At 35.4% G+C, this 17,551-nt stretch overlaps 1 protein-coding gene across 3 annotated transcripts in view; it reads left to right on the top strand.

The window, feature by feature from the left end:
- The window catches only part of LOC125661821 (colorectal mutant cancer protein-like), a 52,275-nt gene extending 35,262 nt beyond the window's left edge, over positions 1-17,013 (top strand). For all 3 annotated transcript variants that reach the window (XM_048893929.2, XM_048893931.2, XM_048893930.2), the window contains 9 exons: positions 1,404-1,667; positions 1,974-2,086; positions 3,133-3,247; positions 3,548-4,101; positions 5,260-5,491; positions 6,973-7,128; positions 8,616-8,836; positions 12,344-12,446; positions 15,230-17,013. In XM_048893929.2, the coding sequence (XP_048749886.2) occupies positions 1,404-1,667; positions 1,974-2,086; positions 3,133-3,247; positions 3,548-4,101; positions 5,260-5,491; positions 6,973-7,128; positions 8,616-8,836; positions 12,344-12,446; positions 15,230-15,304 (1,833 nt within the window). In that variant the 3' untranslated portion in view covers positions 15,305-17,013. The remainder of the gene's footprint in view (positions 1-1,403; positions 1,668-1,973; positions 2,087-3,132; positions 3,248-3,547; positions 4,102-5,259; positions 5,492-6,972; positions 7,129-8,615; positions 8,837-12,343; positions 12,447-15,229) is intronic.
- Positions 17,014-17,551: the final 538 nt, after the last annotated feature.

Here is a 17,551-nt window from a genome sequence, read left to right as displayed (position 1 = left end):
GCTATGAAACTTGGTAAATTAAAGAGTTGAAGTATCAGCTTTGTAAGGGGAATGAAAAATATTGTTAACAGTTGATTTCTTATGAAGCCTTCAGATGACATTTAAATAATTATTCAGATCTACAAGGCTCTATGCAGTAAAACACACTTATAGCGAAGTGCTGGGGATGAACAATTTTGATTCGTTATAAACATAACTCATTATATCCAATGAATTCATTTAAGCAATAAATTATTGTTTTTTGAAAGATGTAGTCTCAAAACTGCAATGGTATATGCATACAAATTGAGTATTGCGTTATGAAAATTTGTTTGCACACATCGTTGCAGTTATTAGACTACATCTTTCACAAAAATAATGATTTATTGCTTATATTTACATTTTTTGCATTTTTCATATGTATCTTAAATCTTCCACCTAATTCTTTGGGTTAGTAGCAATAAATGGAACAGACGTGGAAAGCAAAATGTGATGTCAAAATGTAAAAGGAAAGAGTGTGCAATGCTGAAAAAATTTAATAGTCCAATTATTGATTCAGAATTGATTTTCGATAAATATCATAAACATCAACTTATTAATAAAGTTTACTATCTGAACTGGGTTTAAATAGTTGAAATCTATCTAGTTGTAAACAGCATAGGTATAGTAACTATAGGTGCGTGTCGGCCATGTTGTCACTTCGAGAAATTGAAAGTATAATTCCTGAAAGAAGAATTGTTGAAAAATCCTGCACTTGGATTAATTTCTTGTGTTTGTTCGGTGATATTAACCGGCACGTATTAGAGGAAAGATCAACTTATCTGGCATCGAATGAGACGGGAATGGACAACAAAGCTTTGTTTTCATTCGGCACAAGTGTGGCCGAGCACAGGAACTGCATGGTAATTTTGTGTGTAATAATAATAGTAGGGGTCTTATACCATACCACCCCCTAATAAGGCGTAACAATAATTTTATTAGTAAATTGTATGGTATAAGACCCCTAATATTATTATTACAAAATCACTGGTTGAACCGTTCCTGTGGGCCGAGATGCTAGATGCAGATGACATGCTTGACAGCCTAACAGATTTATAGTGATTTGGTCTTTGCAGTTATAGGCAAATATCATTCAAAATTCTTTAATGCATTTTATCACAGTATTAAAGAGTAAATGTAAATATAGTATGTTGAAAACTACGGGGAATGAAAATGACTTTGCTGTAAGTGTGAATTCATTTTAAGCATGTTCTCTGTAACCATGTTTTGCTGTAAGTGTGAATTCATTTTAAGCGTGTTCTCTGTAACTGTGTTTTGCTGTAAGTGTGAATTCATTTTAAGCGTGTTCTCTGTAACCATGTTTTACTGTAAGCATGAATTCATTATAAGCATGTCGCTGTATAACTTTGCTCTTTCCTCTCCAGGCTTGTAAGCAGATAGATGCCCTTGATCTTGAATCTCCTCCTTCACCCCCGCCACGTGGCCTGAGACCAGCCACTTTTCATCCACCCCCTCCACCCCCACCTAATGAATATCCTGACCCCGCCTACCTACAGGAAGTGATCTTCTCCTTAAGACAGGATGCTCTAATGTTACAGGAGACTGTACAGAGACAGGAGGCGGAGCTGAATATGCATAAGGCTGCAATTGGCAGTTTGAAGGAGGATAGAGACAAGTTAAGACAGAGGGTGAGGCACCAAAGGGAAATTCAAATGTCTTCTCTCGTGTAAATGAAACTATCAGGGTAAAAGGAGTCAAATCTGGAAATAGTCTAAGAGTATATTTCACATTATACTTCAGAAACTGAATAACTTTCAAAGAGCATTATGAACTTGTGTGTTGTTTACACATATTGACAATTTTTACAGAACCATGCTAAATTCAATTTGACTTGTGTTGTAGGAAATCAAGTAAGGTCAGAGAATATTTCTATGGACACTGTATATAGACTGTGAAAAAAACCCCATGAGTTTTAAAAATATTGTTAATTACAGGTTCATGAAATGAGAACTGAGCAGATGTCTCCCCAACATCTGAAAACCTCACCGCAGGCCAGCAGGACATCAACCCCCACCAAAAACCACCCACCCCATACACCCACAGACAGGTAAATACACCCACCCTATACACCCACAGACAGGTAAATACACCCACCCCATACTCCCACAGACAGGTAAAAACACCCACCCCATACACCCACAGACAGGTAAATACACCCACCCCATACACCCACAGACAGGTAAATACACCCACCCCATACTCCCACAGACAGGTAAATCCACCCACCCCCTACTCCCACAGACAGGTAAATACACCCACCCCCTACTCCCACAGACAGATAAATACACCCACCCCATACACCCACAGACAGGTAAATACACCCACCCCATACACCCACAGACAGGTAAATACACCCACCCCATACTCCCACAGACAGGTAAATACACCCACCCCATACACCCACAGACAGGTAAATACACCCACCCCATACTCCCACAGACAGGTAAATACACCCACCCCCTACTCCCACAGACAGGTAAATACACCCACCCCATACTCCCACAGACAGGTAAGTTCTCACACAACATACTTACACAGACAGGTAAGCTCTCACACAACATACTCACACAGACAGGTAAGTTCTCACACAACATACTCACAGACAGGTAAATACACCCACCCCATGCTCCCACAGACAGGTAAGTTCTCACACAACATACTCCCACAGACAGGTAAGTTCTCACACAACATACTCACACAGACAGGTAAGTGCTCACACAACATACTCACACAGTCAGGTAATCCCTCCCTACTCCCAAAGACAGGTAAACCCCTACTCCCAAAGACAGGTAAGTCCTCCTTTCTTTAGAAGACAGTGCCACAGTATGTATGCTGTGTCCATACATACATGTAGAGAAACAGTGGTTGTTATGGTTGAATTAGCTACTGCTTTGCAGGAGGAGGGAATAAGATTGCTATTATTTCTAAGTCAGTTATCTCCCTTAGAATACAGTGAATTATTTACAAATTTACTGTGTAAAGCATGTATGATGAAATTCATATCTGATGCAAAACTTTTTCTTATCGTGCAAAGCCCCAGTTCTTGACATTTATTCCAAATTGATAAGATTGTAATAATTTTTTCTCAAACAGATCTCAGATGTCCAACAATGAAACATTCCCGGTGGCCAAAGTGGCTGAACTTAAGAAGCTCAAGACCTGCTCCAATGAACGGCCAGTGTTGGGTTGTGAGCTAGAGTCGGGAGGGGTAAGATTTTGTGCATCACACCTGATTTTATGAAGTAGAATAAGTGCATATAGTAAAATGTTCCTTAAATTTTTTTTTTTATCAAATCTATTAAAAGTTTACAATTTAAAATAAAAATATTTTTAGCAGTTTGAATTTGTCTAAAAGGGTTTTTATTTCTATCTTAGAAAAGTGCTACATATATGTTATATACAGCTGGTTTTGAAGGTCTTTAATGTAAGATAGAATGTAGTTGCTGTTTGTTCTGTGTTTTGATGACAAAACCCTACTTATGGCTGCAGATTCTTTACTTTACTTCAGCTTCCAAACACCAAAGTAGCAGAGCATTTGGTACAGAACATTCAGGAGGGCTCCAGCATGCAAGAGATCGTACAGAACCTGTACACCGAGGGAGGGCCACTAGTGGAAAACAAAGTCCAGGAATTCGAGATCGAGTTTGAGAGACTGCAGAGCAAAATTGACAGTTTGAAGTCGCAAAATGATCTTCTAAGTTTGACTTTGGAGGAATCTAAATCTCAGTCCGATCGCTTGAGTGTACTCATTGGAAAGTATGAGTCTAATAACACTGCTTTACAGCTAGCTCTGAATTACTCGGATCAGACAATTGAGGCGTACGATATTGTGTTGTCTTTGACTGAGAGTGAGTTAGCATTGACTCTGTCTAACTGTCGAACTGCTGGAGTAACCCAGGGTCTCAGGAATTCACCTCACACTCAGGAGGAAATCAACCAGCTCGCTCAGAAAGCTCGAAATACACGCAAAACAGTAGAAAATGTGGCCAGGCATTTAATTCAAAAGTTGGATAGGAATTTTGGTGTAAACCCATGGGAGGATAGTTCTACACACACTGCAAGGTATTGTAAATTCTTGAATTATCTTGAATGTGGGGGGAGGGGTGTCCTTGTTTTCATAGACAATCCCACATGCAAGTAGTCCCGGAACAAGAAAATGTGAAATAGAAGTACGAATGAAATGTTTAGTTTGTGTGTATTATGGAGGTATAAAGTTAGCGGAAGTGTGGGTCGATTTACGTATTCGGCTGAATGGATTATTCAGAAATCAATGGATGCATACATTGTATATCTTCACAGATTTAACTGACAAACAGTCTAGATATTTATTCCTCATGATTAAAACTTTTTATATCTATACTATAAACTGTATAAACAGTGTCACTTAGTTCACATCATAGTGCCTGACAAACCTGTATGTTTTCCTTCTGGAACGAGTGTAGATGGGATGTACTAGATGATGTGTGTTTGTGCAATCCATGCGTGAATATTTAGATAAGATGTATCACTTAGTCTTCATACTTTGCATACTTGTTCCCCATCGTGAGTTGTTGAACCCTCTTGATTTTTAAAATCAAGCACCAAGACTGCAGGATGGGTTTATTAGATACCTATCTGGGTCATCTATGATGTGCTAATTCTCTGGTCTTAACATTTAACTCCCTGTGGTTTCAGTCATTTTCATCAACATTGACAAATTGAATTGTAGTCCCCCCCCCCCCTTCAATAAAAAGCCACTATTTTTGGAGACATTCATGAACGTCTACCTTGTGTTGTGGTTTTTTTCCCTTATAACAACAATGAATTTTGATAAAACCACAGAATTAGATACTTCATATTTGCTCTGGATCTCATTTTATGTGGATCTGGCTACAGGTTGGAAATGTCATAAGAGTGTGTCATCATTATTGTGCTTTATTTACACACATATATGAGGTTGCTCTGACATGAAAATAAGTTTCTTGTTAACAGTGCTGAATACATTTGTATTCTTCAAAAGGAAAGCAAACTGTTTTGTACATTACACTTGGTCTCAATATGAAAATTAAAAGTAAATGATAATAAAATAGGAGCATATTATTCTATTTCCTTTTAATATTCATCACTTTGGATAGGTCAGTGGGTTAATGCTGGCAATCTGTAGAAAATGTGCTCAAGTCCATGACCATTTTAATTGGTATGCTATACCTCCTTAAAGAACCACCATTTCTTTATTATCAGCACCAGCAGCAGTGGATGTTACTCTGAAGATTTCTCCAAAGCTGAGGAGCAGAAACTCCGCGAGTACATCCACCAACTGAAGACGGACCGAGCATCCATCAAATCCACTGTGATGGAGCTGGAAAGTCTGTACTCACCGGATCCCCCCGCCAGCGAGCCTGCTCGCCAATCCGAGGCCTGCAGACTGGATCTGGAAAACGCAGTACTCATGCAGGAACTGATGGCCATGAAGGTTTGTATACAGAAGAACAGAAATTGGGGCATTACTGTGCATCACTGATACACTTAATATTTACAAGAACTTTATTTACACACATATATGAGGTTGCTCTGACATGAAAATAAGTTTCTTGTGAATAATTTGTATAATATGCAATGTAAATTAACAGGCTGAATATTTGAGAACATTGTGTCAACAAAGTTAGATCGCAAATAAAATCTCACAAATTACAAGAGACTTTCAGTACTGTCTGCATAATGTATGCGAGCGGTGTTGGATTACTGTATACAGTGAAAGTCCTCAATATCAGCTAGCTGTCAGAACGAGGAGAATGGCCTTACTGAAAACCAAGAATTACTGAAGAGTTATTTCCCTTTTCCAAAGCTTATACTGATCACTGCATGTCATTGATATTGACAAGAAAAGTAATGAGGAGTTCTTATACATTCAATTTAAAGAAAGGAACAAATATTTACAGCTTATGATAGATAATAATGTATATTTGAAAATCATATATGTACACAAGCTGTACATAAGAAATTAGGTAATACAGGACCTCATGTCAGAAAATAACACTTCCAGCCAGAGAGTTTAAATGTATGGCATCGTACAAAATCACTAACTGTGGCCAGTTCTGTGAGTATTTCCTGCATTTGTTAATGGTAAATTACTGAAGGATATCTGATTTTCAGGGATGGTCAGTATATAAGTATTTCTCTGTAAGGAATATTTAATACACAAGGCATTCAGAAGCGGCCAGTTTTGAGAGGGGACTGGTATTCAGGGGCACTGGTATTGTCACCGTATTGAGGAGTTTTACTGTAGTATGACATAGTCATAGTTATGTAGAAACTACCTTATTTGTTTTGTGACTTTTTCTGCAAAAGAGCCATTATCTTCAGGTCTGAACTAGCCATATTCTTGTTTGTTAATTTCTAAAATCATTTGAAATGATCACTTACGGTGAACGATGGTCATAAGAATATTAATATGACTGCCAGTATAATTTAATACAAATATTTAACAAGTAAATGAATTACAAAATAAATGTTAATCTTACCAGACATCCAGTATTGTAAGTGAAAAATGTTATCGTTGCATCGAGTGAATCGATATGAGCTGCCCAAGACTGTCCTATGTAACCTTAAAGGTATAGAGCTTAGAGTTGGGATTTTGGCGGGTTTCTAACTTTATATAGTGCAAAGGTTAGTAAGACTTGCATACTTCATTAGTATTCAGTAAAATCTATTGGTCCACAGTATTATGAACTCAGACAACTGGTCAGTTAAACAGAGAGTTGAACTAAGAATAGTAATAATTACCTCCTGTACAATACAAAACATTCACACTGACTCTCACATACTTGAAAAACTAGTTTGTATTCGATTGACTGTATGCCATTGGGAATACTAATATGATTACAAAGTAAATATATTTCAGGTAAAATACAACTGTGACACTTTAGTAGTATTTCTTCTGTGTATGTTTTGTAGGAGGAGAAGGCAGAGTTGAGGGCCCAGAATTACCTCCTGGAGAAGGAGAAAAATGCTCTGGAACTGAGGCTCAGTGGGAAGGAATCCAGGGAGCAGGCCTACGTAATCCAGATAGAACATCTCAAGTCCGAGATGGAGGAGAGGAACAAGTCCCAGGTATCATGTTAGATATCTCAGTGTCTCATGCATAAAGTTAGATCACATGTATAAAGTTAGATATCTCCGTGTCACATGTATAAAGTTAGATCATATGTACATAGTATAAAGTTAGATATCTCAGTGTCACATGTATAAAACTAGATATCTCAGTGTCACGTGTATAAAGTTAAGTATCTCAGTGTCACATGTATAAAGTTAGATCATATGTACATAGTATAAAGTTAGATATCTCAGTGTCACATGTATAAAACTAGATATCTCAGTGTCACATGTATAAAGTTAAATATCTCAGTGTCACATGTATAAAGTTAGATCATATGTACATAGTATAAAGTTAGATATCTCAGTGTCACATGTATAAAACTAGATATCTCAGTGTCACATGTATAAAGTTAAATATCTCAGTGTCACATGTATAAAGTTAGATATCTCAGTGTCACATGTATCATGCTAGATCTCTTAGTGTCACATATATACAATGGTTAGAGGAATAAATCCCAGGTATCAAGTTTGATATCTCAGTGTACCATGTATAAAGCTAAATATCTATGTCACATGTATAAAGTTAGATATTTCAGTGTCACATGTGTAAATCTAGATATCTCAGTGTCATATGTATAAAGTTAGATACCTCAATGTCACATGTCTCAGTGTCACATGTATGCAAAGGTTAGGAGAGGAATAATTCCTGGATATCAAGTTAGATGTCTAGGGTTCTGTATATATACAAGTTAGATATCTAGGGTTCTGTATATATATACAAGTTAGATATCTTGTGTTCTGTATATATACAAGTTAGATATCTAGGGTTCTATATATACAAGTTAGATATCTAGGGTTCTGTATATATATATACAAGTTAGATGTCTAGTGTTTTGTGTGTATACAAGTTAGATATCTAGATTTCTGTATATATACAAGTTAGATATCTAGGGTTCTATATATACAAGTTAGATCTCTAGATTTCTGTATATATACAAGTTAGATATCTTGTGTTCTGTATATATATACAAGTTAGATATCTAGGGTTTTGTGTGCATACAAGTTAGATATCTAGGGTTCTGTATATATACAAGTTAGATATCTAGGGTTCTGTTTATATACAAGTTAGATATCTAGGGTTCTGTATCAATACAATTGCTGATGTCTTTGTTTCACAGCTGTCCTGTACAGGTTTTGAAAATGTAATACAGTTGTTCTTATTTATACATGTGTATTTGTGATTTCCTAATATCAGGTCTGATTTCCTTGACACCCAGTGGTCAGTTTTTAATGACAGTGACCTGACAGCATATTTGTTGAAGTAATGGATATGAAGATAACATTCTTATTTTTTCTTCTTTTTTGTTTTATTTTTATTTGGTTTTGAAATACAGAAACTTGAACTGAATTGTCAGTAGACAGTAGAATATTTGTATCAACTTTGATCTTTGTCACATGGCCGCATGAGAGAATTTCCTCTCACTTGACTGATCTCTTTATAGGAGGCAGAGCAGCAATACTCAGAAACTCCATCAGCTGACAAGATGTCACATGACTTCCAGGAGGGATCATCTCAAGATCTGTTAGAGGCCTTGCAGAGAGAGAGGAAGTTGAAATCTAGGGTTCAGGAACTAGTGGTGGCCTTAGAAAAATTGTCTCGGAATTCTGAAATCAGGCACCAGCAGTCTGCAGAGTTTGTCAATGACCTCAAGAAAGCAAACAGGTTGGCATGGATATAATTATGTAGTTAGTTTTGATTAGTCATTATTTTCATGCCCCCTTTTTAGAAGAAGGGATATTAAACAAGGAAATGTGGTTTCCTTGCCATTATTAGGGGTATGTGTAGGGAAATTAGATAACATACAGAAATGTGTCATGCAGATTTTCGTACAAGGCGGGTGGTCGTCATCTCCCCGAATGGTCATATAACCAAGGTCAAGGGCACTAATAAAACAAAGATGTGGACATTATTGTCTAGGTTTTAAATTTGTAATAAAGAGGCATTCAATGCTCATATTTGGTACACAGACTGTCTGTGGCCAGGTCATGTGTGTAATAACTTTGTTCCAAGGTCATTAGGTCAAGATCACTAGTAAACAAAGTTAGATATTCTTAGAAGAGTCATTAGAGACTCATACCTAGCACTAGTATTATCTATGGGAAGGTAGTATGTAGTGACCTTAAACAAAGGTCATTAGGTCAAGGTCAATGTTACCAGTAAAAGAATTATAAATTCTCTTCTTACCCAATCGAATTGAAATTAAAGCCTTTGATCCGCACACGTGTATCGCTACACAAGGATCTAACGAAACTTCATACGGAGGTCAAATCTAGTGACCTTTTAATCATACATGTTTATCAATCAATTTGGGGGGCATACCAATTTGTTTGAATCGACAAACACTAAATGGTAATAGTACCATACCAGACTTATTTATTGTACATGTTCACTATGAAGTCAATTTGTTTACAAACGTAAAGTAAAATAAAGAACAGCTGATCATTAAAAAAAGTTTGAAAGCTCATTTCAGAACTACAGATATTCCTATTTAACCTGTATCAGTTATTTGGGATTGAACAGATATTTAAGAATTTTTCTGGTGTACAGTACCCGCAACGTTATTCTTGACATTCCTATCGTGTTCTATCGTGCGTGTATCCTATCGTATCGTGCGTGTATCCTATCGTATCGTGCGTGTATCCTATCCTATCGTGTATCAGGTTTTCCGTTTTCTATCGTGTTTTGCGTTTATCAGGTCTATCGTGTATCGTATTATGCGTGTATCAGGTTTTCCGTTTATCGTGAAAATCGTTTATAGTGTAGCTTCGGAAACTATCGGGATCGTATATTAAATCTAATGAAAAAGTAAGATACTTTCCGAAAGCTTTATTCGTTTTGTTAAAGAAGCTATTTTTAGGAATCGAGGAAAGACAGTATATTTGAAGGAGAACATAAAGCTGTTGATTTTAAAGCAGAAAAAGAGCTATATGTCTGTCCAGAGAGGTTGAATATTTATCGCAATGTCATTCTGTCTGGAAAGTAGGCAGTGGTTTGCCGAGCAAACCGAGGACAATAAAACTGAAAGCTCCTTCATCTGGAGTTCATAAACAGTTCCTTGTCTAGAAACAATTATTTGTAATTAACACTAACAGAGAAATAGAAAGTTCCGATCTGAAAGGAAAAATCAGTAAATTACATTGTTTATTACATATATTTTAATAATGGTTCTTTTTCTTCCGATTTTGTTCACCTGTATTCAACTTAATATTTATCAACTACTGAACTTGTGCGCGTTCTTATCTATCTGATTTTGTGTATCACCCGTGTTTTGACAGTAAACATTCTCAGGGACATTGTATTTCACACATTTAGAAGATTAAGTTTTAAAAGAGTGCAAGGGTATATTGCATCTCCCAAAGTTCTGCTCAATTGGGCACGATTCAGCTGTCATCGTTGTTTTTTTTTTTTTAATTGTACATGTACATGTACACATATACCAATAGTCGTACGTGTAGATACTGGAAATGTATGCCGGTTTTGATGAATATTTTAATTTTTTTAACATGCTAAACACAAACATTTAATCTAAAGCGTTTCTAAATTGCGACTTTAAATCAAGCCGGGTTTCGTATATGTTTTTAATAGTTTATTTATTTTTTGTTAACAAAATATCAATTCATATGAATATGTTCCAATTACTTATGACTATCAATTATCACTCATAGTGTAGAAATATCTAACATATGAGCATATGGTGTAGTGCAGTGGATTGAATTTAAACCGGTCATTATGAAAATAATTGTAGTTGTTGAAAGAGCGGTGAACTCAGAGCTTGATGCAAAATAACCCCCCTCCTCGCTACACACAAAAGATTACTTAGTTTTATTTGATATCCAAGATAATAGACAACAGAATAAGAGAGCTATTGAAGCATGATATCACTACATTATATTCCATTTTGTTAATTCCCTGTTTAATTGCTAAACACTCGGTATCAAGTGTGAATACCACGGGTCCTCGGAGATGACCTTAAAAACAGACGCCCCGTGTCACGGTAGGTGTGGCACGCTAAAAAACCCTCACTGCTCAATGGCCGTAATTGCCGAGCATAAGCCTAAATTCAAAAGCTCTTCACCGGTCATGGTGACGTTAAGCAAGATAAAAATCAATCACTCCATTTATGATTCATATATTAAACATTCAAGGTGACAATATACGTTTTAGAATCATTGGCTGAGAAAATTCATATAGATATCAAATAATGAATTCAATACCGTATATAGTTTAACTTCCGGATTTTAGCTGTAATGACGTTAACGAAAACATAAATAGAATTTTAAAAAAATAAAAAAATAAACGTACAACCGTGGATAATTACATTATATGCTTTAGGTATATATTAAGTATTGAAATCCTTCAATATTATTATCAACATAATGAAATTATTTTGTACGTATCAAACTTTCGTTCTGTCTAAATTGTTTCTAAATTTACAACATTTCTATCAGGTTTTCCGTTTATCGTGAAGATCGTTTATCGTGTTTTGCGTTTATCAGGTCTATCGTGAAGATCGTTTATCAGGTTTTGCGTTTATCAGGTTTACCGTGTATCCTATCGTATCGTGCGTGTATCCTATCGTATCGTGCGTGTATCCTATCCTATCGTGCGTGTATCGTGTTCTATCGTTTATCATGTCAAGAATAACGTTGCGGGTACTGTATTCATGTAGTTGGCATTTAATTTAGAATCATAATTCTGAACCCAACTACTAACCTATATGCAAACATCGCACGCTTTCACCATGCATTTTGTGAGCGTGTCCAGTCTTCAAGGGAGCAATTTTAGGCCCTTGGGTGTAATCTGTAAATTAACTACACAGAGGCTCTAGCAGAGCAGTTATTCAGTGATTCAACATGACTATTGATTATTACGTCCACCATATTCTTTCTGTGATGTGTACTTTAATCTTCTGATTTATTGCCATTCCAAATTTTTATTGCACTGAAACTTCTTTTTGAATATCAAAACTTAAAATTTCAACACTGCAGTGTGCATTTCAATAGCTCCCTGATGATGGAAGTGATTCATATTATTTGATAAATTGATGGTTTTATGGGATTTTGTCAATTTTCTGTAGAATTTTTACTTTCGTATGAGATTTGTATTATTTTGTTAGTTAGGAAGACTGGATGACAGATTTATAAAGGTTTATGTAATTTTATCACACAGTGCCTTGATAGCAGCATTTGAGAAGACCAAAAAGAAATACCAAGGGAAGCTGAAGAAGCTGGAATTTCAGATCCAGGCTCTCACAGAGCGATATGAGGCTCAGGTAAGCATCCTATTCCAATGACTGAAAAATTTATTTAGGTTTTGTGGTCTTTTTCCAAGTTCTCTCTCTCTCTCTCTCTCTCTCTCTGTAAAAGTTTGAAATATATGAAGGCCTCTGTTTGGGCTTTTCAGGTCACCTGAGTCATGTTTGTTGCCATCTACCATCTGTCATCTGTTGTCAATTTGCTTTAACAATTGCACATTTTTAACTTTTTCCTGATAACTACTAAACTAATTCTCTACAAGTTTGGTATAAAGCCTCTTTGGGTAAACAGGAAACTTAATTGTAAATTGCAGGTGTTTTGCACTTCAGGGTCGATATGGGAAGGAGAAAATTTAAATTTTTTTAAATAAATCTTCATTTCTAGTTCCATACTTCAGAAAGGAAAACTAAATAACTAGTTATGTAGAGCAGAAAGTCATCTATCAAATTTCATGACCCCTAGGGTAGGGGTTCCAACTTTAGGCAAGACCAAATTTGTATTAATTAGTAAAGTATTGTATTTATTACTCTGTGGTTAAAAACCTTCTTAAATACTGCTATAATTTAATGTAAACTGAATCATATTTAGAAAGACCATAAATTTTAGATTTCGCAACCTCTGGGGCAGTAGTTTTGTCCTTAGCATAGGGCCTCAATGATGATACTGTAAAATGAATGTTTATTATATATGTTAAAAAATCTTCTTTTATACTTCTTCTAATGTTGAATGAAAACTACTGTTTTATACATTGTTTTACATGTAAAGTGCTTTAGGGTAATTGTCGTAATTAGATAAAGTGCTATATTAATGTATGATAATAATAATAATAAAATCTGAATTGAAAGTTAGACAGAGGATAGGAGGAGGGCATCATGTGGAAATGTATCGCCTGGCTTGATGATGAATACCATTAACAATAAATAAAAACAAATTTCATTTTCTGCTGATTTTTGTCGTTGTTGTTGTCCATCTTCAATTATAGGTTATTGTCCATTTCTGTAAATCATCGCTTTCAGGATCTGTTGAAAAATTACAGTTGGCATTATTGCACCTCGTAGATTCAAATGTGTAGGAAATATTCCTTGTTCTACGTGCCCTTTTACTCTTGGACTTAAAAAAATGAATTTAGAAAGCTAAGGAAAATTGAAAAATGTGTACACCTTGTTTGATTGAACTGTCCATTAAAGAGTTGTTGCATGTTACTCAGGTGACTGTTACATGTTACTCAGGTGACTGTTACATGTTACTCAGGTGACTGTTGCATGTTACTCAGGTGACTGATACATGTTACTCAGGTGATTGTTACATGTTACTCAGGTGACTGTTACATGTTACTCAGGTGACCGTTACATGTTACTCAGGTGACTGATACATGTTACTCAGGTGACTGATACAGGTTTATCAGGTGATCATTACATGTTACTCAGGTGACTGATACATGTTACTCAGGTGACTGTTACATGTTACTCAGGTGACTGTTACATGTTACTCAGGTGATCATTACATGTTACTCAGGTGACTGTTACATGTTACTCAGGTGACTGTTACATGTTACTCAGGTGACTGTTGCATGTTACTCAGGTGACTGATACATGTTACTCAGGTGATTGTTACATGTTACTCAGGTGACTGTTACATGTTACTCAGGTGACTGTTATATGTTACTCAGGTGACTGATACAGGTTTATCAGGTGATCATTACATGTTACTCAGTTGACTGATACATGTTACTCAGGTGACTGTTGCATGTTACTCAGGTGACTGATACATGTTACTCAGGTGACTGTTACATGTTACTCAGGTGACTGTTACATGTTACTCAGGTGACTGTTACATGTTACTCAGGTGATCATTACATGTTACTCAGGTGACTGTTACATGTTACTCAGGTGACTGTTACATGTTACTCGGGTGACTGTTACATGTTACTCGGGTGACTGTTACATGTTACTCGGATGACTGTTACATGTTACTCAGGTGACTGTTACATGTTACTCAGGTGATCATTACATGTTACTCAGGTGACTGTTACATGTTACTCAGGTGACTGTTACATGTTACTCGGGTGACTGTTACATGTTACTCGGGTGACTGTTACATGTTACTCGGATGACTGTTACATGTTACTCAGGTGACTGATACATGTTTATCAGGTGATCATTACATGTTACTCAGGTGACTGTTACATGTTACTCAGGTGACTGTTACATGTTACTCAGGTGACTGTTACTCAGGTGACTGTTACATGTTACTCAGGTGACTGATACATGTTACTCAGGTGACTGTTACATGTTACTCAGGTGACCGTTACATGTTACTTAGGTGATCGTTACATGTTACTTAGGTGATCGTACAACCCGTAGGTCTCATTGTATTTTTTTCAGAGATAAACTGTTGTACAGCTGTTATGACACGAGTGTATTATTTAGGGATTGAAATTAATTTCTACTCATTTTTGCGATATTTAATGTTGGGGCAATTTATGCTTTATAAACTGCAAAATGGTTTATAAATAGGACAAACTTGCTTTATATGGTATAAATGAGTAAAAATTGCTTTCATTCCTTATGATTTTGTGAAACATATTTGATTTCATTTGAGGAATAATTATAAGATTTGAAGAATTTTATATGATGGGGAGTAATATTGCTGTAGCACCAAAATGGAAACAAATGAACCAAACATATTGTGATGCCATTCCCTGAACTCACTTTATATGATAACGTCAAATTAACCAATCAAATTGTGTGTTACATGTGAAATTAAATTATTTTCTGAGGCAGTCTCTGTATTTTGACAGATTCACATGCTGAAACAGAGGTTGTTGGCGCTGGAAAACAATGGCTGTATCCCACCAAATGAAACTTCACTGTAGCACTCGATAGTCAGTTGTGGGAAAAGCATTTGTTATTCTGTGATATTTTGTTTAAACTTGCTTTTATGTCATTGTAGTATTCTTTTATATATTATATTATATTTCAAGCTTTACTTCATGCATATTTCATGTAGCTTTCAACTGCTTTACATCTTATTATGGCACTGGTTTGTGAAGCAATCAATTTAGATACATGTAGTGATAAAAGATCGGTAGTGTTTCACCTTGTGGACTTTCACGTCAAATTCATAATGCTTGTGTATATTATGAGCTTTTGAGGAAATGTTTAAAATTTGTGCTTTTATTTCAGATAGAATATATGTAATGTCACTTTTGTAATGATACTCACCCTTGGGTATAGGTACTTTTACTTGTACAATGCAAATATTTCTGATATATGAACAATAAGCCAAAAACTTGTATTCATTTTCAAAATCATGCCTGGTAAAATAATCTTATGAGAATAACATGTACAGTTACCTTTTCTGAATGTGGTGTTTGTATATCTCAACATGTTTGTGTGTTTCATCATAATGTTTGTGTATTTCATCATAATTTTTGTGTATTTCATCATGATGTTTGTGTATTTCATCATAATTTTTGTGTATCTCAACATGTTTGTGTATTTCATCATGATGTTTGTGTATTTCATCATAATTTTTGTGTATCTCAACATGTTTGTGTATTTCATCATGATGTTTGTGTGTCTCATCATGTTTGTGTATTTGGCCAGAAAGAACAGCTGCCTATTTAGTGATGTTTGAAAAGATGATTACATGTCCAAGTCATTTAGTTAGAATCTCACAATACACTTGTAAGTATGTGTCTATAATAGGGCTGTTTCTTTTTCTTGTTATATATGTGGTTATGATTATGAGAATTATGATGCATGGTACATGTGTAGCAAGTTTGTGCGATTTTCTTTTTATCCAGTACTGACTTTGATTTAAACAAACGAAGATCATGTTGGTTCAACTTCATGACTTGAAAATCCACAAAAATGAAGAGAGATATAAGACTGGAGGGATTAGAGGAGCCCAGTGCAGAGAGAAATAATAACTGTTTATCAGATTCAGCAAGGTTGACTTGCAGTGCATTGAATTTCAGAGGTTGGATGTAATTATTGTGGTACATTATGTTTGGAAGAATAATTACACAGCTGGTATATTTTATATTCATTTCATTTTTTCCCCACATTCATATGAGCACCTCTGATAGATCTTACATTTTTAAAATACTTGAATTTATTTTGTTTCTTCGTGATGTGAAATAGTTTAGACTGTTTCCATCTTGTTTACTTTCCTGAAATACACAGTTGTTTTACCTTTGGATTTTTTGTATGACTGTTTTATATATTATATATACATTTTTTTGTATATGTATAAATGTAAAATTGAACTGTTGGTTGAAAACTTCCATATTTGCAAAAGAAGAGATATTTATTTATTTCTGAGGATGTGTGTTTGTTGATGTTGGCAGTATTTATTGTTATGTAAATAATACTTAACTATGTGTTCAAAATCACGGTGCTAAGTGGTAATTATAACGTAGGGAAGTTAAATATCTGTCATTTTATTTTGAACACTGTGACTTCTATGTTCATGTTAATTTGTTTTTACTTGTACAGTCAGGCTTGATAGAGTTCTTAACATGACAAAAACTTAAAAGTTTTTCATCTGTAGTAAAACATGGAGCAATGTGAGAACAAATTTTTGTGTTTTATTTTGAAGTTCATGTGTTCACTACTAAATGTGATGATAGAAGCTTGTGTCTAGATAATGGTCAAAAGTCATTTGTAGATCTGATGGAAGATTTGAGAAATAATCTTCGTGAGCAGTAATAACCAGGCCCGAGGATAAAAAGGCTGGTCTTACTAAACAGAGAACCTTTTGGGGCTCTCTGGTGTTCACCGTTTAGTTCATGTACATGTAGGACCACTAAAAACCCAACACATTGTGGAGCAGTTCATGTAGGACCACTAAAAACCCAACACATTGTGGAGCGATTTGAAACATTTACCCAATTTTTCTTTTGTCATTACTACTTCAAATCTTTTACAATGTAGATATTTTCTTATAAAGATTTAAAAGTATATAAACAACCATGAAAGCTGGAAATATCCTATCCAGGAATAGTATTCTGAAAAGAGTTAGTTTCCATGACTGACATCTCCAAAACACCTCTCTTACTTTTGACAAATTTATTACAAAGAATTTTTTGCAAGGGTAACTCGACCTGTTTGGAACA

Source organism: Ostrea edulis, chromosome 8 (genome assembly GCF_947568905.1).
Source record: "Ostrea edulis chromosome 8, xbOstEdul1.1, whole genome shotgun sequence".
NCBI classification, from domain to species: Eukaryota; Metazoa; Mollusca; class Bivalvia; order Ostreida; family Ostreidae; genus Ostrea; species Ostrea edulis.
The sequence above is the reverse complement of the archived record's forward strand: the minus strand, read 5'-3'. Positions and strand labels throughout refer to the sequence as shown.